General features: G+C 43.9%; 2 protein-coding genes and 1 non-coding gene across 3 annotated transcripts in view; 1 reads left to right on the top strand and 2 right to left on the bottom strand.

Annotated features, from left to right (window-relative positions):
* Nucleotides 1–8047: 8047 nt before the first annotated feature.
* LOC117605888 (cilia- and flagella-associated protein 53) lies at nt 8048–12277 on the bottom strand. The gene is made up of 2 exons (XM_034327682.2): nt 10972–12277; nt 8048–10102 (listed from the first exon to the last, which is right to left on the bottom strand). The coding sequence occupies exons 1-2, from the start codon at nt 11237–11239 to the stop codon at nt 8760–8762; spliced, it is 1611 nt and encodes a 536-aa protein (XP_034183573.1). The 5' UTR covers nt 11240–12277; the 3' UTR covers nt 8048–8759.
* Nucleotides 12278–12417: 140 nt separating this feature from the next.
* Su(var)3-3 (lysine-specific histone demethylase Su(var)3-3) overlaps nt 12418–23502 on the bottom strand; it is a 92165-nt gene continuing 81080 nt past the window's right edge. Inside the window, exons 12-15 of the mRNA XM_034327681.2 lie at nt 17765–18057; nt 16546–16758; nt 16200–16398; nt 12418–15518 (exon numbers count right to left, since the gene is read on the bottom strand). Of these exons, the coding sequence (XP_034183572.2) occupies nt 15334–15518; nt 16200–16398; nt 16546–16758; nt 17765–18057 (890 nt within the window). The 3' untranslated portion in view covers nt 12418–15333. The remainder of the gene's footprint in view (nt 15519–16199; nt 16399–16545; nt 16759–17764; nt 18058–23502) is intronic.
* LOC117606044 (U1 spliceosomal RNA) lies at nt 12769–12918 on the top strand. Its single transcript, XR_004581868.2, has one exon. It is a non-coding gene; the product is annotated as a U1 spliceosomal RNA (small nuclear RNA).

Genomic DNA, 23502 nt, shown 5'->3' with positions numbered 1-23502 from the left:
TACACCCTTCGAAATATACAAAATTCTGGCCCGAAGTTTGATGTTTATTACAAATTATAAACGTGAGTACATTCAGGAATTGTCGCGTTAATTCTAGCATCAAGGTATCTAGATTAAGGCGATTCGAAACCGTGCTTAATTTGAGAACCCTCGTTTGCCATGACGTGTAAACAGGCGACCCTAACGGCAGATTTCCCATTAGATTAGAGAAATCAAAGGCTTACGCGTCTCGTCGCGTCTTCGCCCCGTGGCACCCTCTAAAATATGCAGATCCTCCTTTCGTCGTGGAATTTTCTGTTTAGCGCGGTTCCGATACACGCCGCCGCGCCGTGCCGGCTGAAATCTCGAGGAGCCTTCGCGACGACTCTGATGGATGAAGCAATCTTGCTAGTTTCAATATTTCTTTTCCGTTTCCTTCTTTTCTCTCTCCTTTTTTTCGAAACTCTTATTTGATCCTGAGAGTTTTCGAACTCGAAGGAGATCTGTTATCGGTTCGCGGAAGTGATAACGTTCAGCCTCGTAAGAGAATCCCGAGAAACTAACATCGTTTGAAGTTGGAAACTAACTGATTCGAATTCTATTTCATCGAAGATATAGAATACCCTACCGAGAGTTAATATTTTACTAATAACAGGAGATAATAAACTAATCAATCAACGTTTCATATTATACACCTCAATTAGCACGACGTCAATCGAAGTGTCAAATCTTTCGTTGGAACCTTTCAATTTGAATCGTCGCGTTATTAATAGAAAATCAACCGAGTTCGATATCTTCTTTCTCCTGTCCTCCTTTCGATTATTCAATTTCTATGATATCCGTACGAACGCGTTAACTATCGGCTATCCTTTTCCGTACGGAAACGATTTCCGTGCTCTGACAGGGCTGAAAAATTGCCAGACGTCGATTCGAGGCGGCGTTTGTTAATCGCCGACAGAAAGCAATACGTTCGACGGGGTGAAATCGAGCGTTGCACTTATCGCGAACGATCGTTTCACCAGCCTCCCTTTTCCACCCTGTCGAGCTTTCGCCCCCTTTTCGGCCTCGTGGCGAGCCCATACGTATCCCAAGATTCATGTCCCGTTATGATTAATAACGTCTCCCGAAAAAGGAAGAGCGTTCTCTCGTTCGTTGCGACAGGATGAACGCGCCGGGCGGACCTACCCGAGTGACAGCTGAAACAGGAGGCTCCTGGAAACACCCTCGCCGCGAGTTTCCTGACCGAAAAGGGAGCTCGAGGTTTTAAAGCTTCGTCCTTGTCAGTCCGATCGTTTGCCGTGTTTTGCGCTCCACTTGTTTCCCCTTTACTTGTTCTTTGTTTTTTTTTTAACGCGATTCAACCCCTTTCGAGCGTATACGCTGGAAGACAGCTCGAAGGTTTACGATTGTCGCTCTACCCGTGCCGCGAGAAGGTTTATAGTCCGCTGGAATTGGAAGAGTAAGTTACAGAGAGTATTGAGTTGCTGGATTTCACCTTGCTTTCCTCAGGCCACGGAACAGGGAGATGAAGTTTAAAGGGATTATGGAGGAGGTCTTGTAATAGCCAGCGGAGGTGTAAATTGTGATCTTTTAGAAGCCGGGGAAGCTTTCCCTGCGTTACCGACTCGCTTCAATCTTTCTCTTCTTCCTTTGCTTTGTTAAGATTATGATCCAGCGGAATCAAATATCTCGGTTAAATTTCTGTAAGTGAAAGTAAGATCAAATTTTGTTTCTTTCTTTCTTAAATTTCTGTTTCAAACTCAATCTGCTAATATACGAGACTTCGATATTTTATCCTGATCGTTCGTTCGATGATAGTCGATCGTCGAAGCTACGTCGTTCTTATTTAATCGAGAAAAAAGCAACAGCTGTTGGTCGAAGAGAGATGATTTACCGGGTGTCGCACAAAGGGGTTAATACATCCGATTTCCATGCAACGATTCTTCCGATATTCAGTTTCTTTGCCGTCGATTTAAAATACGGGGAGACGTATCGAAGTATCGAAGGAACGGCTTCGAGACAAAATAAAGTGGGAAGAAAGGAAGGTAGAGCTATCAAGGGGTACGTAAATAATTTTTATGGGGTTGCGTTCGCTAACTCTTTCATGATAACCAAGGTATACTCTTCGAGTTGCGAATATACAATACTTAACACATTATCCCCCAGTTATAAATAAAATAGATACGTATTATCACCTTATAATTAACAATAATCAAAGATTAAAAGGTGTAACTTTCCTTTTCAACTTTCTTTTAATTGAAGTGCGTTTAACTTTCATTATTTCAACTCAGTTATACCTATGTGAATTCTCAATTATCAGAAGGTTATTAATTAGTTTCTCTTCAACAGCCGATATTATTAAAAGGCCTATTAATAGACTTTTGGTAGATAAAATATTAATATTCATGATTTCGATGGAACTCTCTATTTTTAAAATTTCAATGAAAATCATCCCTTAATAAAATCCATCAACATCGACCAAAAATAATTATAATCACCTGATTGTTCTTAATTTTCCCCATGCTTTTACTTCGTACGAGACGTCCTAAACCATCCCCGAACCTTAGCCCTTCTTTTTATGATGAATAACGTCTGTTAAAAAAAAGAGAAAGTGGTTGGCGTGGACCACCCGCGGTAGGAACAACGTCCCCAATTTCCCGGCGCATTAGCGCCGGATTAACCCCGCCCTCGAGGAAGCGTCGAGCCCCTTTTTTCTCGCGAGTCACCAGGGCGTCGCGATGCGCTTATCGAGCATCGCGGGGATGACGTCGCGAGACGCTACGACCGAACCCTTATCGATGAGGCTGATTGATAACACGGCTCGCTTGGGCGCCTCGTGGCTGCTGACGAAGGGGATGAAACGAGAGCTTGATTTTCTGTGGATCAAACTCGATTTCTAACACGGCCTTCCCTCGACGAGCGAGATTCTTTGGATCGTGAATAAGATTCAGAATATTACAGAATCGAATATAGTGATTTTACAAATAGAGAAGACTGACAAATATGGACATATAAATTAATGAAGTAATAAGCATATTTTGTATACATGTTTCAGGTTAATGTTAATAATATAAATTTGATACCGCGTTTGATAGGAAGAAATCATTTACTAAACTGATGATGGGAAACAATATCGAATTTTCTCGTTTATACAATAAATAGGACCATGAGGATCCGATGTCGCTTTAATTATTTTTGATGTTAATGAGAGGTTGGCGATGGAGAGCGCGGCATTTTAATGAGCGGAATCATTTATGAAATTAACAGCTAGGATAATTATTGTATTGTTTGCTAGTGAAATTTTAAGTCTTCGCTGCTGAACGTAGCGGTTTGAATTTCACGTTGCTTTTAAATTTCGTTTCCGCAATTTGTACGGTGTTCCGACAAACAGAGTTGTTTGCGAAGCTATCGTTTCGCTTCTTTTAAATTGTATAAGTACATTTTGATAACTGGTCTCGTTGGCAAACGTTCGCGCAGCGTGCAGTTAACAATAATTCCAGGATCCATTTGTTTTTCCACTAAATTTCCACGCTGCCATTTGAAGTTCGCGTCACGAATATACGTTACGGTCTCTAACGACACATCTGGGTCGAAAAGGAACGCAATTCGAGCACGAGTTTTGAGTTTCACGCCTCGTTTCATGGAATTGTGCGAGAGAATTGCAGGAGAGCGGTAAAGGCGATGCTTGCGTTCTGTTAAATTTCGATTTTCCAATTTAAACTTCGAATCTCGAGCGTTTCGAGTAGCTTTAGACCTTTATTCATTCTCATTACGAATTCGTACGGCCGGGAGATTTGAGTTTGATTTTCCAATTCTCTGCCGCATAGTCATTCTAAGCCGGCGGTATCGTCAACCTTTATCGATCGAATAATTTCTCTGCGACTCGGTTGTTCGACGACGTTCCTGTTCTACCCTTTTCCGAAGTTCAAAATCGGAAACCAAAAAGGTTTTCCAATGGAACATTTTGAAATTGTAGCAAAATTCAACAGAATATCTTTTACAAGCCAGAAAAGTTCCGAAGGAAAAATAGTTTGCTGGCAACAGACAGAAAAATTGTACGGTCTAAGTAAAACTAATTTTCAAAGACGACTTCGCTATTCTGTATCCGAATTCTTCTTCGATAAACCGTTCATCCCGTCCGGAAGTAAATTGAATTTTCAACTCGTAACTTTTCACTGTAACGGCGAAGGTGTTAACAGAATCAAGTAAACTCGACGTGACGATCGTCAAAGTAAATCGAACACGACGTGCCCTCGTGTCGAGGGTAAATAATGTCGGAACGACTGTAAATTCGATAGTTCCGAGCTGTAAGTTTCATCGACAATTTCCAGTTGTGCCGTGCAACTGGAACGGCACGGGTTCGGGTTCGGGTCCGGGTCCGGTAGAGGACCGAAAGGAAACGTGAGACAAGACGAAACGGAAGCCGCGACGATCGAGCTCGCACAGGTGAATTCGTAGGTGACGTCCCGCGGGTGTAAGGGTGGCATGGGCGGGGTACAAAGGGCGGGTCGGTAAAGCAAAAACCGTGAGGCGCTCTGTAGAATTTTCAATAAGGCGGGGTCGGAAGAAGAAGATTAATGCAACGCCGCCGGGGACCTTAGGAGACGACAGCGACATGACTGTCAAAAGAACATCCCCAGAGGCGAGGTCCATTCGCTCCTGCGACTCCGCAATCCCCCTTCTTCTTTCTCTTCGCTACGCTCTTTACCCTTTTCTTCCGTTCTTTCGTTCTTCGCTTCGTCCTTGTCCCTTCGTTAGACACCCCTTTTCGATCAACTTTCTCCCTTTTCATTATTACATTTCCGGTTGTCTTCTCCTTAAACCCTTTTCCCATTTTCACGTGCTTCTACTGTGTCTAAATAAATTTAGAATAAATTTACAAAAACTTCCGAATATTATTGAATATTTATCTTCAAAATAAACAACAAAGTATATGTTACAAAAATAAAATTGTTTCTTGGTAAAATTTTCAACAGCAATTTCGTGGTGTTGAAAATTGTTAAACATTCATCCCTTCTATCGTTCCAAACACATCTCATTTTCTCCCCCCTTCCCAGTGGTCGTCTTCATTCCACCCTCTATTACAACTCTATTTCTCTTAGCAGCCTGGTCGGTTCAGTTTTCACCCTCTCTGTTATTTCCCTTTGTCGCCGACTGTCTCTTCCTTTCTACCCTCGGGGGAGGGCGGTGTCTGTTGGAGAGAAGTGCATACGCGTGCAGGTGCAGCCGCCTCGGGGCAGCCGAGCGAGACGATTCGTCGTCGGAGAGGGAAAAAGTCTTGGTATTCTGCGGGTCCCGGTCGTACGACGCGACGCGACGTTCAAAGCGATCGCCAGCCGCGACAACTGCAACCCCCTAACCTCGGGGGGTGAACGTCGGCTGGCCGGGACAAACCGCAATGCCTGCTCGCCGTTCGATCAATCACACGCGTCGACGGATGCACGCGTTCGTTGCGTACACGTTCGAATCCGCTCGCTTGAAACAGTGGCCCGTTTAACCCCTCGCACGACGAACCGCTCGTTAGGGTTGAAAGTTTCGTGATCGAGGGAGCTGATGATGATCCCGTCGCCAGGGACACAGACTAGGTGGAATTTTGTTTGTTGCCAAGGGAAGTCGAATCTTTTAGACGTTTAATGATTTGGGTTTTTCATTAAACCTGAGGCTATGAAATCAAAAGATATGTAATTATATGTACACCTGATATTCCATGTTTCTATTATAATATAATAATGTATCAAATTTCAAATTTATTTGGCTTTGCTCGTACATGGAATAGATAATTACTTCCAGGGGTTTCGAACGAGCTTCCAGTAGTAAATATTTCAGCATAATATATTCTTGTATGAAGTTTCACTTAAGTTCAAGAGACTCGTCGGGAAGGAGTTAAGTGGATAAACTAATCAATTAACCAGCTCACCCCTTTCCGCGGTCGTTTAAATTTCTTGAAACAAGCAGGCTTGAGTAAATATTTGAATCGCTTTGCTTCGATCACGTGCAAGCATTTTGATCCCACTTATTGCTGCTCATTTGCTTAGATAATCTTCTTTAAATTTTTCTATACTGTAATTCGTTTACTTTCAGTATCTCTAGTATTTTTTTACGGAATACGAAGCACCCCATATGATCACATGAAGTACTTTTACCACGATGGAAGAATCCATTCCGTCCGAGTTCTTCTAAAGACATAATCAATTAATAGGCTGGCCTATTCACGCGCGTGCAAGAAGAAAAGCAAAGGGTGAAGGTTTCTCAGGAGAAAAAACAAAGAAGAAAAAAAAACAGATAGCAGGACAGCGGGGTGAGGCTGAAAAGCGATAAAAGGGATCGCGTTGTAACAAAAGTCCAAGCGACGAGGGGTAAGACGCTCAAGTTTTTTCATCGTTATAAAGATAACCCAGCCTCGTTGGCAAAGGTGTTGTCGTAATACGCTTCGCGTGTGCACGAGTTCACGTTCGTGGAACGAGCGTGCAATAGCGTGGAAAATGACGAAGAAACCATGGATACACATACATAGTTGTAATGCTTTGGTAACAGCTATGATCTTTAATAAAAAAAAATGCAATGTATTATATATGGCTATTAATCTAGTGATAAAGTCTCAAAACTATTTGATGCGATTTTTTTAAGAGAAGTACCACTTTATTACTTTTTATGGGCGATTTAATTTTGCAATTAAATTATAATTAACGTTTACACACCATCCTTTGCAGCTCTCTTTATCGAATTCCAAAATTTTTATTTTATGTCATATTAGTATGTAACTTATATTTTAAGATGAAAGGAATTAGATTGGTTTCTGGAGTTGGAATATTAAATAAAATTAACTCCTTGTAATGAAAACAGATCATTATTTATTGAATTAATTTTTTAACATCATTCTTATAATTTCTACATATATAACAGCGTAAAAATAAATCACAGAGACTGGATATGCCTTTGTTACTGCGATGTGGCAACGTTAAGCTCCAGACACTGACTGCAGGGATTACAGATCCAACAAAACTAGACATGACTTTGTTTTCGAAGGGTTTAGAATTTGTGCCTTCAGAGCGAACACTATCTGCTCTCCTACTATAAAAATTTGCAATACTTTCCACTGCAACAGTCTAACGCACGTTGATGGTAACATCAAAGACTATATCCCATCACTCAGTCAGTGTCTCGAGCTCAGCCGTCCTATATTACCACAGTAGGAGGAATACCAAAGGGAGGTTGATCCAGTCCTTCAGTCAACACTAAATATGACGGCTTCGCCACCAAAATCGGCAGTGGGACTGTCAGGGCTGCTGGCGTTAGGAGTGGGGGCTCAGGGCGCCTTTGCACGCGGCCCGTCAAGCCGATACTGGGTGCGACCCCCGGTGTCGGCCACACTGTAGGCAGCAGGGGGAGGTCTCAATTTGGACCTCTCTCGAGATGGGCACCTGTATGCCTGGCGTGGAGGGCTCTGGAGTAATATACATAAGGTACCAGAGCCCTCCTTTAGCGCCAGTGTCGGTCGCCGTGGGGTTTTAGTCAGTAAGAATCTGACACTCCCCCGCCGCCCTCCCCCAGGGGACGGTGGGGGGTCTTATGCAAGATTTACCCACGTTAAAAAAAAAAAAAAAAATATGTACATCCACTGATTCGAGTAAAGGTGAGTAAAGGTAAGTAGCCAAAAAATTCAAGCTTCTCGTGAGGCCGCAACAATGTTGCGAGCGCGCAATCGCGGCCTCGCGTTTTGCAACATTGTTGCGCTCGAAAGATCAAGTGCATCACAAGATGCGAAGAATTCTGTGAGGCAAATGCTCGCCGGCTCCCAACAATGTTGCAAAACGTGAGGCCGGAATTACGGGTTCGCAACAAAGGTGCAATTTCGCGGGGGGCTGTTTCACGTTTTGCAACAATGTTGCGGTAACACGAGACTTTACTTACCTTTGCTTACCTTTACTCGAACCAGTTTTTATAATATATTATTATATTATATTTATAATATATTTATTATAAGGGTTGTAAGGATGCAAGATGCAGGGACATAAGGGTTGCAGGGATGGAACGGACGTAGAGATGTAAGGAGTGCAAGGATATAAAGAAAACAGGGATATAAAGGATGCAAGCATTAAATAAATAACTCAGAAGTGCAATTGGGTAAATTAAATAATAACGCTGTTGCTTTTTTAAAATAATTTATTTAGAAAGGTGTATAAAGTAAATACAAGTTTGTCAAACAATTAGAATAATAATTGTTCAGTCTTGCGCTGCTTTTGACTGGTTTCTAAAAAAAAAGGAGAATCAAAGAGAGTGAAAATTGGGTGTTTTCAAATGTCAGTCTGTGGTGCGGCAAAAGAGGGAGTGGTAAAACAGGCCCGATTATCATACCGGCTATGCTCTCTGCATGCAGACCTAATGTCAACTAGGGGTGTTTGAGACCCTTAAATCATGAACCGTCGAAAACAAAGTCATGTCCAGACTTTTGTATCAGTAATCACTGATATATGTATCGCAAAGAATATAGAATCGATAAATAAAACAGAGTTCTAACTTAGCGACAATGGAGGCTCGTTCAAAGCTTCTCGCAGTATAAAACAGATGGTACAGGTAGTCCGAAGTATAGATCCTCGGACGGTGATTATGTATCTTTGCGGCGCGGGAAAAACAAGATTGAAGTTTCGAAAAAGAATAAGTTTTATGCAAATAGACGATCTTACATTTTGCATTTTTAAAATCAACGAAAATTAATCAAATTATATTTGCAATTAGTTTCGTTTAAAATTGGGGTACACAAAATACATACAAACGTGAAGTTACTCTTCAAGCAAAGGAGGAGGGCAATAACAATGTCCCTCTTTCTCCGCAGCATAACGAGCCGCGCATTGTTTCAACAAAATCTTGAACGGATGTGGCGTAATATTCTCAGAAGCATTCAATAATTCCTCCGTAAGCATCTCATACTCCTCTTGCTGTTTCAACTCTTCAAGTCGCATTCTCTCAATCTCCTCCGCCCTTTCCCTACGTCGTGCCTCGCCAATTTGAGTCCACTGATCCTCAAGCTCTTTGGCATAACGCAACATCTTGTTCTTTGCTTCCTCTTTAGCATGAGCAGCCAATTTCGCGTTCAATTCGATCTCCTTTTCCAATGCTTCCTTTTCTAATCGCCGTTCTTCCATTTCTCGCTCTTCCCTGTGACATTTTATCTTCAACTGCTCGTCGAGACTTCGAATCATCTCCTGAAGACTTTTCTGCCTGGCCTCTTTGGATTTTTTCTTCTCAAGGTCGCGTTTAGCCGCAGCATCCCTCGTCCACTGTTCCACTATTCGGTCCAGTTCAATGTTCCTCCTGGCTTCCTCTTTCCTCAGCTCCTCCAGGTACTGCAAATAAGACAGCAGCTCCTTGCGAAGGGCCGCGCTCGACTCTTTAATCTTGCTCCTTTCTTTGGCCAGTTCCTCTTCGGCTAAAGTCTGTCGCAACCGGTCTATTTCCGCTTCCTGGCGAGCTCGTTCAGCCAGTTGCCTCTTCGCGATCAAGATTTGATCCTGCAGCTCCTTCTTCAGCTTCTCCCTCTTCTGACGATCCTCCTCCTGCTTCTTCGCATCTTCTTCTTGTAACTTCTTCAACATCTGCTCTATGTACTCTCCGTCCTCCTTTGCTACCTCTTTCCTCTGCTCTTCGAGGGCTAGTTTACCAGCTATCTGCTTCGCCAGGGTGGTTACATTCGCCTGTTCGATCAGACAACGATTCTTCACCTCCTCGATCTCTCTTTCCTTCTTCATCTCGACTTCCTTCAGCATCAGCTCGTGCCACAGGCTGTCCAGCTCCTTCTCCGCGCGTTTCTTCGCCTCGTTGTCAGCCATCTGTGCCAGGTTAACCATCTTCGCATCGATCGAAGACTTCTTCAGCATCTTCTTTCGAAATTCCGGACACTGGTCCAGGTACTGCTGCATCCTCTTCGCGGCAACTACCGCCAGACGCTGTTCCTCCTGCTGTTTCTTCAACTGCTCGCTTCTCTCTCGCATCTCGTCCATCCTTGCATCGTCTCCGTGTTGCGCTTGATCCACCACCTCGCGGGTCAAACTCATCTGCTCCCGCAACAGCAGCTCCCGTAGCCTTTCTCGACGCTCGTCCACTTCATCCTGGTATTCCGTTAAACCTAAAGAATAATTAGACGATGAAGATCGCAGTTAAGAGGGGTTGGTGTCTTCCTACGGGGTGCTTTACGGTTCAGGGAGGGAGGATAATGTCCTCGTAACAATCTTACCCTTAATTGGACGCTTCGATGCTCGTCGTCACGCTTATTAACGGGGAAAGATGAAGATGAGGTGATATTAAGAGTACCAGTTCTGTGATTTCTCGCGTAAGGAATTTTTTATTCATAGCAAAGTATTCGAAAAAGTTATGAATTACTTTTTTGGAAAAGGATATTTCAATTTGCTATTCTCAAATGCAACTTTCACTTACTTTGGGGTCTTCGAGCACCCTTGCACGCGCCCCGAGGAGTGCGATCCTCCGTGTCGGTCACAGGGTAGACAGCAGGGAGAGGTCTCAGTTTGGACCTGAAGTGATAATCGAGAATTTAATGGAGTAATCCGCACTCCTCGGCGGTCGCGATAAGACTGTGAAGCTCTCACCTCGCACTAGGTTGATAACGGTGCCCGATCAACCGTGACGAAATATATTAAGTAAATCACTTAGGAAAGAAATTATTTCCATCAATGAATTGCTCGGAAATGAAATTCAATAAAGTACATACTAACTCAGCTACTTTTTTAAAAATTTGCATTATTTACCAAGGCGTATGGGGTGAATACAAGTTTATCAAATAATTTTAACAATTTTTGGGTCTTGCGCTGATTTTGAATAATTTCTAAAATAATAGAATCAAAGGGAATCAAAATTGTGACTCTTTGGTTGTGAGTGCGAGGTGTGGAAAAAGGAGGACCAGTAAAACAGGTGCAAAACTCACCTCGGGGTGCCTGAGACCCCAAAATCGTATAGTTTTCTATAATTCTTCGTCAATACCTTGTTGAACTCGTTGCCAGACTTTCTTCTTATGGATCTTCCTATTAGTTTCTTTTTCAAAGTCCAGAATCTTCATCAACTGCTCGTGCTCCCTCCGCTTCTCCTCCTCGTAATGCTCGAAGCTTTTTGGAACTGGCACGACCTTACAATCCGAACGTTCGTCGATTCTGTAGCCAAAGGGTGCGTTTATAGAGCCGATCACCACTTTGGGATACTTTCTTTGCTTCAGAGGGCCACATTGCACCTCGTTCAACGGAAAGAAACTCATGTTTCTTTGATTAAAGGGTTCGAAAGATCGAAATTCGACCAGAGAGGTTCGCTTTCTTGCACTTCGACAGCTCTTATGGGTGTTTACGGTTACTATGACGATCTTCGGACTTATTGAATTAATATTTCAGCCGGATGAGGGAAGGCGAAGTTAGGGGTGATTCGCAACGATGGCTTAGTTAAGCTGGGTTCACTCGAGAGTTGGTCAATGCTTTGGAACGTGACTGGAGCACGCGAAATGTATTTCAAATTGGAGAATAGGTGTTGAAAGGACCATCTCTGCCATCGCAGTTACATCGTTCGAGTGTATTGATAGATTTTCAATGAATCTGAACACTTTTCTAGGATATCAAACAAAATTAAGCATCTTGGAGATATGGAAAGTATTAAAAATTGAGATTCCAATAAATAAAATACGTTTTCAATGTCTATCCTCAGGTCCTATGGACTTAAATCTTGATGATTTCTCAGCCCAGAATCGCAATAAGGAATCGCGATTCGTCTTTGGAGGAAATTTTAAAATTCACTCGCGAACAAGGATGCCGTTTGCACAGGGGAAAAGTAATTACCCATGGAAATCGTCGGATCAGAAGCAAGAGCAACGCAGTGTTAGAGGGGGATGCGAGGATGGGGTTGGAAGCGAACTCCACGGCAAAGTGCTAACATTGCACGCCGTCAGAACTTCGAGACTTCGACGGTGGCTCGTCTTTCGAGTTCATCGAGTTTACGAGACTCCGCGTAGTTCGATTACACGCCCCCGGGCATGGCTGTAACGCAATATCTATATCGAAGTAATCAAGCTCACAATATCCCCGATTTAGGCAGGAAATTTCGCAGTACTAGCATCGAGTCGAGAATTACGGTACGGCTCGGTTCCATGCTGAAACAACGCGTCGCCGTTGTGCGAAACACGTCGGAATAGGGATCGTTTGCCTTATCCTCGTGTACATGTCGATGACTATGAATTATTGAAGCCGATGTAGAACGGTTGAGTAAATATCAAAACGGACAGAAATTGTACCGTCGATGTACCAGGCTTCTGACGGAGGATTGAAATTAGTACTAATAGCAGTTTGCGCTTTCATTTTACCCTATAAAAGCTGCGCAAGATAATTTGATGGAGGAAATTGCCGAATAATTTTCAATTCAGACGGATTAAGAAAGATATTAAGATTGAAATTGAATTGACAATGTGTTTTATTGTAACATCTTTCTACATCAACTCGAACGCATAGACGTCTGTTCAGGATAATAAAAATCCCATTTTTCATCAACCACATATAATTCGAACCTCGGAATTCAGCTAAACATTCCCTCGGAAAGATCGATCGCACGATCGATAGGATCTAAGCGTGAAATTTTCTCAGCCACCCTGTGAGTCGATCAAACGATAAATCGTCGATTCGTCAGTCGACTATCGCGACAGCTTGTCGTAAATTCCGATGGATGGAGTTTCATTTTCTCCGTTTTTCTCGCAGGTGAAAACGCGACCGATAGGACTAATCACGAGGCCGGAAGGCCGGTCGCGCCATACTAACCTGGCGTAGGGGATACCATGATCAACGAGGTGGTTCCCCCAGGCGAAAGGCCTCGCGCTGAAGCCTGTAAGTACTCCTAATGTGAGTATTTGTGCGTTTAATTTTTGGTAGTGTGGGGTTCTTGCGGGAACGCAGACCTCACGCGTAAATCGTCTAATGAAAAATCATCCGTCACTTTTTCCGATCGTTCGTACAAACGAGAAACCGTAAATGTTGCTGCTTTCAGGGGCTTAACACGTTCCTTTTACCGCCATGATCGAAAGAATTTCCTCGATGAATTCGAGTCGACTCCGCGTTCTTTCCATCGACGAATTGCCGATGACGATGACGTCTTCTTTAAACCCGGAGCCTTCTACGAATAGAATCCTCGTCGTCAGCTGCATATGGCGCGATCTTCGAGAAGAACGCGGGTAGAAAAAGACGGTCTTTCCGGTGAGAAAGCCAGTAGAGGACTTTTTGTCCCGGACTCGTCGCATTTGGACAAAGAAACCGGCGACGAGTGGCGGTAGAACGTGTCGTCCAACTCACCTAGTTCTGCCTAGTCGCCCAGGAGATCCTCTCTTGAGACATTGACAGTTCTTATTGTGCAGCTTAACGTACGCCCCAAGTGTTCCTCGGACAACGAGGAAAACCGGCTCGAGGGTGAGCAAGAAGCTGGGACTCGAGACATTCGAGACGCACAATACGCGTCACACTCGATCACCGGGGATCTTCGCTCGAAAATTGGGTCGAAACGGTTGAACGAAGCTTGAACAATCGTCGAGGATGATGTGGAAGAAGGCTGATGACGAATAAGTCTCGAGATAGCGGAGCTACTGTTCGTCGCGAGTCGGATACGCTTGATCGACGATGCAATAAGACGATGAACCAGGTGGCTGACCGCATCGTTATTTAACAATTCTTTGTCTTTAATTGCCACGCGTATCTGGATGCTTACAATTCATCGTTGTTGTACCATTCGAACGCTTGGATCGCACGATTCGCGACCGACTTTCTTGTACGCTTTCGTTCGCTTCCGCTTGACGTCGAGCTAACTGCGCTTGTACGCCTGATGCGATTCGTTTCGACGCTGATTTCACTCGCAGCAGTTTGAATTCCGCTTGAATTTCAGGAACGCTCGCTGACGAAGGTAGTCGAGAACGAAATGGTCCTTGAACGAAGTCATCTCATCGTGGCGCATCTTTGAATTATTCAGAATCCTTCAATAAAATTGCTAATAACTTAGCAACAAAAATTGTTTCCAACAGTTTCATTAATATCAGCAAACGATTAGCCACTTCAGAGATACGTTCGTTCATGGTCTCGCGATAATTTACAAACAGTCGATACTCCATTTCATAAAAATACCTGTCATCATTTAGAAACAAGAGCACAACTTTCTTGAACGATGCTGGATGACGATAATGATGAATGAAATTTGCGGAAGCATGATTCTGGATCATAAAGTCTGGACAGAGACGCTCGAGAAGCATACAGAGGTGTTGAAGCATAAGGTAAAATACACTAAGATTACAATGAAATGATCCTACGATATGATACAGGCTAAATGTTTCGCAGGTATGGATGAAGGTTGAACGTAGCAAAGGCACGACTCTCTTATCATGAACCGATATACCTAATCGTGCTACGATCCTCGAGTTTCAATAGATCCCTTTGACATCGATCCGTCAAACGTGGAAATCGAGGATCATAGTATGATCTATGAATCTAATTCTGCCACGATCCTCAAGGTTTAATGAGCTCAGAATTCGCTAAATACTTTTTCAAGCTCCAACAGTATGGAAATAAATACTGAGCTTCGAGGAAGTTACAGACGGAATCTTAAAGCCAAGGATCGCAACAGTGGATGAATTCTTAGGATTTAATGAAAGAAAAAAAATAAAATAAATTTAACGATCTTATGAAATTACTAAGTTAATGATCATGGCAATGAATGACGTATGTATCTAATAATTATCAAATCTCAATGGCATCACTCTTCAAATACACTGTCTTTATGGACGAATCATGAAAGATGGGACGATTAATCTTAACCATCGCCCAGATATAATTATTTGTTTCTATCACTTCTCCTTAATGATATCTAAGAAAAAAGAACGAATGCAATAAAAGCTAAATGTTATTTTTTGATCACGTTTCTGCATCTTTCAAATATACCGTTAATAAAAATTTCCTTACAGATTAGGAGTCACGACAGAATAATAGAAGCGTAGTTTTAAAATACTTATCAATTACGGGTCCACGTGGACCCAGGCGTCCATGAGGTTGCCGAAAACTTCGGTATTACTATTTACAACTGAAATAAAGAAAGAAAAAGGGATGAAGGATCGTAGCAGAAGATTGTTTTCGTCACCGGTGGTCAGATTCTCCTAGCTAAATCGCGCTTCTGATGCTCGTATACGTGTCGGAGCATAGAAGTAAACTTAACGAGACGTTAAATCGAACGAGATACGAGAAACGCGGAGGAAATGTCCTGGCGGGTCTCGTTTCTTCGTGGTACGAGCGAGAATGATACGAAGCGTTATCGATCGAACGCTGCGTTTTCCATGGTGGAACGCTAAGGTGTGGAGCTGGGACCGGTAGTTGCGGAAGGCATGCTCGTCGACGCTGGACCGGAAGTAGGCATCGTCGGTGGCGCGTACGGGCTTCCACAAAGCTGGTCCGCGATTCGTCCACCCTCTCGAAGGCCGCTCAGGAAAGCACCGTGCACGGTCGCTGGATAATTTCTTATGGTGTGCTCGCCTGAAAGCACAGAAATTGTTTCGCGGTTGCGTTACACACTCACCACCACGACCAGCGGAATGGACAAGGATTCGACCATGTATATTCGCAAAAACAGTACTAACTCTGCAGCGTAAGTTAAATAAAATGAATACTCTTTTATTAAACGTTGCGCACAGTTCGCTTGAAACAGATCCGAAATGGAAATCCAATATTTAATAACTTCTTCATAAAATATTCTATCTCTGTAGAATTTAGCGAGTTTTATTAATCCTCCGATGGCGAAACGGTATCTTTACTAATTCAACATTTGATGCAGAGTTTAAATTCGTTTCCGAAATTTTATACTACTTCTTTAGATATTTCTGCGGTATTTTTAAATTCAAAACAGATATATAATCTTTACTACTAGTTTCAGGCTGTTCTAAAAAATTGTCTCGAAAAGTTATAACCGACATTATTCCGGGCCGTTGCTAAAATTACTCCATAAACTCATTACGAAACTATTTAAATCCTCAGTGAAAAGAGCCGGAGAAATGAACAAACGCGAGAGGTTGCTTGAAAAGACACGAGTTGAAGCGTGTTCATAAAAGTTGCACGCTCGTTCTCGGTCGACGGAAGGTGGTTGACTCTGGTACCGCAAAAAGAATGAGAAGAAACGAGAGGAGGTAGTAGCTGGAAATATCGTGGCAAAATATTTACCTGCGAAGAAGACCCTCGGTTGGGGCGGCGGAACACCAGGGGAGGCTGGGGGTGCGACAGGAGCGGCGAGGAGATCGTAATCGCTACCGGAACTGCCGACCGCGACGAAACTGTACGATCCTCGTGCCCATGGATCCGCTCTCCATCTTGTCACCACGCTTTCGCGAGGCTGAGGGACCACTTGGTTGCCGAAAATACCCTGAAAAATCACACGAGTTAGCTGGTAAAAACATGAAACACATCGGAAACATAGTGCTTTCAGGATCTGTTTAAAATAATTTTAAAAATAATTTTCCGTTTCACTGATCGAAAATTATTCAAGGTAAAAACGTTTGATTAGATTTACCTTTAAGACGGCGATGCAACGACCAACGATCACGTCGTCGCTAACGTTCTCCATCACGCAAGCAGCTTCGCCGGCAACCAAGGCCAAGAGGACGGGAGCCTTGTAGAGGTTCCAGAAGAGGAAAAGCTCACCACGAGACGCGGTCGTGCTTCCCACGTGGCCGAACAGATTAGCGGTCGGGTCCCAGAAGATTCGTTCGAAGCACAGCACCACCTGACGTGACGGATTTACCGGCGTTACTTCCTTCCATCTCGAGCTCTCGTCGTAAAGATCGAGTAACGAGCTTTTCGATGCGTCGCGTCGGAGATTTGTTATATATGAAATTTTAACGCGTCGGATGGATTTGAAATTGCTAACGAAGTATTGAGAATTTTTCAAACACCTGTTTCCTCTTCAAATTTCAGAATCGAATAATTTCGCTTCTATACGATAAATTTCAAGACTCGGCAATTGCTAGAATAGGATGTAAATTTCTGTAAATTAGCTCCTTTCAGAGCATGAAATCTAGGAAGCTTGAATGCTCGTGGATTTCTTTGGAAAAATATCGCACTCCCGTCCGTTACAGTAAATCCTCCGGTTTAAGAATTACTCACGTAGACTGTTTCGTCGCGTAAATCTCGCGCAACGATGAGCATCGTTTCCTTAATACTCGTGGATACGAGAGGAAATTATACAGCGCCGGAATACTCATAGACTCCTTAAAAACGCACAGAAAATTGAAAGAACAATTTATCTTGAAGCTACTATATTTAACTCCAAGTCGCAAAAAACTCGATTGCAGTCTCCTAAACAATTTTAAATTCGAAAGATGCGGCCACGAGTTCGTGGTCCCTTTCAACAGGACCGATTCCCTCAAATTACCGGAAATTTATTCGAAACGATCGGCTATCGTCCGAAATATCCTGACAGACGTGTCTCGTTTCCCGTTTCGCGACGAGCCTTCAATTTCACGCGTGCAGCGAAGAGGGTCACCGGTCGTAAAGCTCGACTCGGGCGGCCGTAAAAGGAACGCGTGTCCCGGCGTAAGAAGCGACACGAGCCACGTCAACGAGGCTCGGGACGAAAGAGGCCGCCGGATCACAATATATCTCATTCCAATCCGGTCGACAAGTTCGATTGTCGTTTTCGTCGGGCGCATAAATCAGCAGGTCCGGCTAGCCAGCCCGGCGAAGGCCGAGGGCCGTGCGCACACAAGCTCGATACCCGTTCGGTCCCTTACCTTATTTAAATTGCCAAAGCCAAGCCTCTGTATAGCCTGGGACTTCCAGTCCGGAAGCGGCGGGTTGAAGGCGACCGCGGACGGCGGGGCGGAAGCCTTCAGGACACCGAGAGGCAAGGTGACCAGCACAGCGTCCGCTTTGTACACCGTGTGATTCGTATGGGGGCTGCGCGATGGTGCGGCCCATACCTCCACCCCGTTCACCCCGTATCGCACCGCTCTAGCCGCTGTGTTCAATCGGATGTCAAGGCCCTCGGATAGAGCAACAGGTACACAAGAGTAGCCATTGCGAACTGAAACCGAAAGATAAAAGCTGAATCAGCGATGGTACTTGTAAACAGATAAGAATGGTCCTTGATGAAATTTTAAGTAATTTCATTTGTAATTAATGATTTGCGATCAAACCGAAAGCAGGATCATCGAAAGTAAACGCGAAACGATAAAAGATATCCAAGTATTTCTCCTGAACGAATGAATGGTGAATTTGGCGCGAAGGTGGGTCCAAGCCGGATCGAAATTCTGCGAGACCGATGTCACAGGATGCGATAAAGGCTCCATTACCGTTTAATTGGATATTTCGCATTAGCGAGACCAAATCGGGACACCTGACGCGGCCCTAAATTCTCGTAAGCACACTCGAACCCCATAACATCGGCTGCGCATGTACTAATAATGATACACAGGCGTCTCCACTTAGGGGGGTTAATTATGTTGATGGCCGGCAGCGTGCTAACAAGCGCTCTATCTCTCTCCCTCCCGGCCCGTGCCCTATCGGTGAATGCCATTTCAAAGATTTAAATTTACGCAACCGCCTGAAGGGTCGTACGACGCGGTAATTTGAATTATCACCGACGATAATTCGATTACGAGTCGCGTACCATCGAATGCCTTCTTTAATGTATGAACTGTAGAACGAGGCTGGAAGTATATGAAATGTTTCCACAAAAGGGAAAGTACTAATTAATCACGCTTCGATGAATTCAATCCAAATGAATGAATCGACCAAATACCACGTAACACGTTTTACATTCGGTTACAAAGGAAGATTGGTAATTAGAAAATTACAATTTTTGGAAACTTTATTAAATTTCTCATCGTCCACGTGATTCGCGATTCTAAAGTAAGACGCTACACCAGACAAACCGTGTTTTCGTAAAGAAGAAGCTCGGTTTCCAAGCGGTCCGACCTGTTCCTACTAGAAATTTATCGTCGCGTCGAAACGACAACCGCCTCCTCTTCGTTTACGTTAATTCGAGCGATTTAAATTCGACGTCAAGGCGGTTTCTCCAAGCTGTTTTTCGGCAATTGATCGAGGTAGACGAGAGCGGAGTCGATCGAACGGGGAAAAGGACAGGTCGCGAGACGCGGCTCGATCCATGCACGATTATTTGCGACGATACGCCCGTACCGCTTGGATTCGTTATTACTTTAATTGGAATCCATTTGACCGGCGGCTACGTCGGTTTCACCATTCGACTCGCTCGTGTCTGGCGTCGATTACAGAAACCCTTTCTAATAAGCGAGGGAATATTCAACAGCCAGTCAAGGGAACGATCCGCTGCTACCAAAATTATGGTAAGTCGATCCTGCTTCTCCCTTCGAATACTCTCTTCCCTCGTACGCTCGACAATTTCTCTCTTTCTCTTTCGGGAATGGGAAATTAATTCCTCGCAATGAGGAGGCGGTCGGTCTCGAATCGATGGAAATTGTTCGCGGGAGAATATCAACTGATCCGGTTTCAGTTCTTCTTTGTTAACTACATTCCTATTTTTTTTATTATCGTATTACCATTCGTATCTTAACTTGCTGTTAACTTTGATCAGTTTCTATTTTCACCCTGTTACCATTATTACTCCTATCACTACCGAATTACAAAACATACCGTGTCTGGTAAATATTTTCCAACTCTTATCTACTGCATAAACGTTCACGATCGATTTATCAAATTCATCGATTTAAAAATTGAAACAACAGGGGTGTCTTTTACATTTGTTTAAAAATTGTTTAGCTACAAGTTACCGCTACGCGTTTCAGGATTTTCATCATGCTCTCGAAGCAAACATCGAAACATAGGAAAGCGTGCACCTGTATTATTGTTTCGTCGTTGCAACCAGAAAATGTCAGGTTGAATGTTTGCTTTCAGAGGCGAACCAGCGTGAAGCAGCGCGCTGTTGTCTACCGTCAGAGAATCAGACTTAAAATCTGGGAAACGAAAAACAACCGGAACACTCTATTCAACCCGTTTTTCCCTTGTTGTTCCTATGATTCGCGGTCTCGAACGAGCCGGCTGAATTTTTCACTGCGTTGCTCGACCTCCGCTCTGGCGGAATAAAAAATTCGCCAGATACATTTCCGTACTAAACGTTACGCTGCCGATATCAATCGCATTTCCTGCGGTAATGCGTTGTCGATGATTTAACGAGAAATCAAAATGAAAAGATTCGCCGCGTTGTTATCGTGAAGGAACGAAGAAATTATTAACAACGCCATCTCGGAAGATAACAAAGTTTTCCGCTAAGCGAGGTAAAAGGAAAGCGCGTTAGAGATTCGTGGTGGCTAATGGAAAATTGGCGGCGTGGCGGTAAACGGCTCGGCTCGGTTTCGTCGCGGAAGTCGCGGGCGACCGCGCGCGTTAAACGGAACCTCCTGGCGACGAGGGCAAATATTTAAAGAAGAATTTATCAGCGTGCCAGTGGCACGGAGCGTATAGAACGATCCCGGGAACGTCGTCTGTGCAGGTATGCTTTTCTCGTTCTATCTCGACCGGTATCGGGTACACTCCCGGTGCTCGAGCTAGCTCGGTTGCTCGCTCGAGCTACCCTCTCGCGTCTTGTCTTCCGTTTGATCTTTGCTCGCAGTATTTTTTGACGGCGGGTCGAACAATTTGTATGCCGCGCTGCTTTTCAATTTACATTTAAATTGGTTGCTTATGGCGTTCTGTCGTCTCGACAGGAGTCGAAGTGCAGCCGGGAGCGCAACGCGCCGCGCCACGCCGAGCCGGGCCGAACAGAGCCACGCGGGTTAACGTGCACCAGCACGTGCGACAGACGAGGAAGAAGACGAACGTAGACCGTGTTCAGTCCAACCGGAGAAGAGAAACGTACGTACAACTACGTCCTTCTGCTCGAACAATCAAACAACGAAATGGTCCCCAGAGAGAAAGAGAGAGAGAGGAAGCGAGTAATTCAACTCGAATTCTGCAGCGAGTTCAACGCATCTCTATCGTCTAGCGTTTTTCAAACGACCAGGTAAACTGCCGAGCGTATACGCGAGAAATCGAAAGGGTACGTGTCTCCGCGGTTAGAAAACGAGTTGCGTATAGGGGTTGTTAGAGAAAACGTCACTAGACTACCGATTCAGAATTTGCACGCCGACTCGAAACGAAACGTGCAACGAGTTCGAGCAAGATTGTAAGCAGATTTGCGAAAATTCTCGGTAAATGCAAAAGGGTGCATGTCGACGGGTTGCAGATGTTTCTCTATTAGCGATGGAAATGCGAGGAAAATATTTGGAGAAAAATTCTGGGCAATTGGAGAATGTAAATTAAAGACGAGATCAATAGATTAATTAAAAATTCTTTAAAAAATTTCAATTTGTTCGTGAAAGAGCGAAGGAGTATAATACTACGATCCTTATCAAGAATTTACATCGATACTTTCACCGAGAAAAATCAAATTAGCATCGCAATGAGAGACGTATCTAACTTCACCATAAATCCCATGAAATTTTATTACCTGTCATCGGAAGTAATAATAACGTTCACGTGATCGGTAAGATACCTCAACAAGCACGCCATTTAGAAGTGACTGAATGAATGATGACGCCCTGCCTAATCTCGCAACGAGATCGTTGAGGCGATCAAAGACGATTAAGGGAATATGCTAATTTAATTACGGTTATCGAGAATATGCTAATAAACAGCTTCGTCTACAAACCTAGAAGACTATTCATTTAAATTGTACACGAGAAACTTGTGTCTTAAGGGAGTAGACACGGGTAAGACAGCGAGGCGACGTTACTGCCATAATGAGACCAGAAAATGGGTTTACGGAAATTCAATTTTTCTCCTTATATGAGAAGATATTGGGCTAGGGAAGGGTTCGTTTGAAAGAGGGAGGTTCAATGCAGCGCGCTCTGATCATGGTTCATATTTAGCAATATGAGTGTACAAAATAGAGATCTAAGTAGTAAGTATTTTTAGATCATTAAAAGAGAGTTCTGCGAACTAGGAAGAACTTCACCTATAAATTAGGATGCATTTAGTCTTAATTCATCATACGCCGTGTCTATTTCCTTAAGAAATCGTCTTTACAGGAACGTGTGTAACCGTATCAGTGGCCCGGAAATACAGAGGGACGATTTTCCTGTTCAACCATCCGTTGCGTCAACATTCCACGAGTTCTCGAGAGCACACGCGAGGGAGAAGCGGAGTCTCATTTACCTCTCGCCAGGTAAACATTGATTTTCGGAAATCAGCAGGACCTAACTCCGTACGGGCCTTCCAGGTGAACTTCAACCTTTGCGGTCCCGCTCGTCGTCGTCTTCGTTGAAAAGCGAACTCCCGATGGAGAACGTGAGCAAATATTTAATAAATAAATAGCCTAGACGTTGGCCTACCGTCTGGATAGGTGGTGCCCGAAAGAAGCTCGATTGATTGAACCTTGATTCCCGGTGACGATCAATGTCTACGCGTCGCCGACATCTGGCCGAATATTCGCGCGTTTGTCCGCGTGGAAAATCGAAAATCAACAACCGACCGTCTTATTTCCCTGGGAAAGCGAGCGAGATTAAGCGACGCAACGCGTTACGCGCTCGATGTCGAGAATTAACGATTACAGCCGGAAACGTCGGGTAAACTTCCGACACGGTTGCGCAACGAGTCTGCTTAAAAGATTAATAGGATGAAAGTTCGAACGAACGGCCATGCTCTGTTGGTGCTATTAATCATAGCTGTCGTCCACCTGGGCTGATTCGTTGGGCCACGTCGCATTAACATTCCGAATCGCGCGTTTACTGGAAGACGATGGAATTCCTTTGGACAAACGAGCGTTAAACGGGAGGAAGTGTCGTTCGGATGGTTTACGACAGGAATGCTTTAAGAAACACGGATAGTATACAAGGTAAATCTGCACGTCTTGGTAATGGACAGAAGAGTATTTCAGCACTTTGTGATTTCTAAAAGCAGGATCTATAAAAGGGATACTAATACTTTTGAATACTAAGCGAGTAGATGTATCGCGAAGACAAAAGAGAAATAGAAGCATTATTTGGTCGTTCAGGTTGAAAATGAATACGAAGGAGGGGGATGGGCCACGAAAAACAAGCGTTATCTCTCGTCATTTCGGCGTTCTCGTTTTCTACCCCGTTATCTGCGCTTGTTCCGGTCGCTTCGGTGAATTTAGCATCGGCAACGTTCCGTATAATTTGTTCAGATTGCGATAGAAGTTAATTGGAGGTTGGCACGGAATTTATGATGCTGGCCCGACGAGAGGAGACCCTTCTCCACCATTGGAATGCGAGATTCCTAGATCGCGCTAGTAAGTAACCTACCGTGGAGATCGATATCGAACGGCGATTTATAACAATTGTCACACATTCTGTGCAAATGAGCTCGTACCGATGCGCCAGTGACTAACCGACCAAAGAAATTCTCCTTAAGAACGTTAAAGGAGCTCCACGCAAAAAGATATCGCTCCAATTCCGCAGAGTACACGCATTCGACTATGTAAACGAGTATA

This window comes from Osmia lignaria, chromosome 2 (genome assembly GCF_051020975.1).
Source record: "Osmia lignaria lignaria isolate PbOS001 chromosome 2, iyOsmLign1, whole genome shotgun sequence".
NCBI classification, from domain to species: domain Eukaryota; kingdom Metazoa; phylum Arthropoda; class Insecta; order Hymenoptera; family Megachilidae; genus Osmia; species Osmia lignaria.
The sequence above is the reverse complement of the archived record's forward strand: the minus strand, read 5'-3'. Positions and strand labels throughout refer to the sequence as shown.

Coding starts and splice junctions, on each gene's coding strand:
- LOC117605888 (XM_034327682.2), bottom strand. CDS start 11,239: ATGAGTTTCTTTCCGTTGAACGAGGTGCAATGTGGCCCTCTGAAGCAA. Junction 10,103..10,971: donor CTGGCAACGAGTTCAACAAG/GTATTGACGAAG, acceptor ATTATTCTTTAG/GTTTAACGGAATACCAGGAT.